Below are 1,247 nucleotides of genomic sequence, written 5' to 3' on the forward strand. Positions count from 1 at the left end.
ATCAGACAAAAGATCTTCATCAGAATTATTTATTGCACAATAGACACACTAAAACTACCAGGAGTACAGGATAAGATAGGACAGTGCTCTACACTAAAGCAATTGTTGAAGCCAATTGTTGAAGCTGGCAAAAAAGCATTAATTCTTAAGTAGAGACGGATGGACCTCCCCCAGACCAATGCTGGTGGGGAGATCTCTGCTCCAGGACTGACACCCCAAGAAGGGTTCTGTTGGAAGAAGCTGCCCCTGTGAAAGGGGACTGGCCCTTTGTGGATAGACTGACAGTCCTTGAACTCCAGGGGTTGCATCACCATCACGGGGCTCATTCAGGGTGGAAGCAGCAGCCTATTATCGGTGGGTCCCTTGGTGTCTGGTCAAGTGAGAACTCTGGGTAAAGGTCTTCCCACACTCCCCACACTTGTAGGGTCTCTCACCAGTGTGGATGCGTTGGTGGCTGACAAGGTTTGAGTTCTGGTTAAAGCCCTTCCCACACTCGGTGCAGTGAAAGGCCCACTTCCCTGTATGTGTCTGCTTGTGCTTCAGAAGATATGAGCTGGTCTGAAACCTCTTCCCACATTCCAAGCACTTGTAGGGCCTTTCCCCACTGTGGATGCGCTGGTGGACATGGAGGGTGGAGCTCTCCCTGAAGCTCTTCCCACATTCCCCACATGTGTAGGGCCGTTCCCCACTGTGGATGCGCTGGTGACTGCGGAGGTTGGAGCTGTCACTGAAGCTCTTCCCACATTCCCCACAGGTGTAGGGCCGTTCTCCAGTGTGGATGTGCTTGTGGCTGAGAAGGTGGGTGCTCTGCCTGAAGCTCTTCCCACATTCCAAGCACTTGAAGTGCTTCTCCAGGCTGGGAGGTTGATCAGGGACCACCAGGTCAGAGCTCTGCCTCAAGCTCTGGCCACCTTCCCGGCACAGGCTGGCTCTTTCCTCCTCAGAGCACCCTGGGATGGCTTTGGAGCCCCTCCTGCGGGGGCATCTCCGGCCCTTTTCCTCCCCGCTGCCTTCCTGCGCCGGGGAGCCCTTCAAAACGGCCTCTCCCACCAGGGTCTCAAGGGGGGATTTGTCCTCCGCGCTCTCCGGCCTCACCTCGGGGCCTGGGGCAGGAAGCAACAAGGACACGCAGGGGATTTGCCTCCGGCCCACAGGGAAGCCCAAGGACATCCCCCCAACTCCGGCCCCGGAGGGACGGCCACAAAAGACCCACCCAAAAAGGCTCTGACTTCCTCCTCACCTGCCTG

The 1,247-nt window shown here is 56.4% G+C and overlaps 1 protein-coding gene across 1 annotated transcript in view; it reads right to left on the reverse strand.

The window, feature by feature from the left end:
• LOC108510239 (zinc finger protein 239-like) overlaps positions 1 to 1,247 on the reverse strand; it is a gene marked incomplete at its 5' end in the record, with an annotated part of 5,615 nt that continues 4,368 nt past the window's right edge. Inside the window, one exon of the mRNA XM_017839908.1 lies at positions 1 to 856. Coding sequence (XP_017695397.1) covers positions 349 to 856 — 508 coding nt within the window. The remainder of the gene's footprint in view (positions 857 to 1,247) is intronic.

Source organism: Lepidothrix coronata, unplaced genomic scaffold, assembly GCF_001604755.1.
Source record: "Lepidothrix coronata isolate B3197 unplaced genomic scaffold, Lepidothrix_coronata-1.0 Scaffold564, whole genome shotgun sequence".
NCBI classification, from domain to species: Eukaryota; Metazoa; Chordata; class Aves; order Passeriformes; family Pipridae; genus Lepidothrix; species Lepidothrix coronata.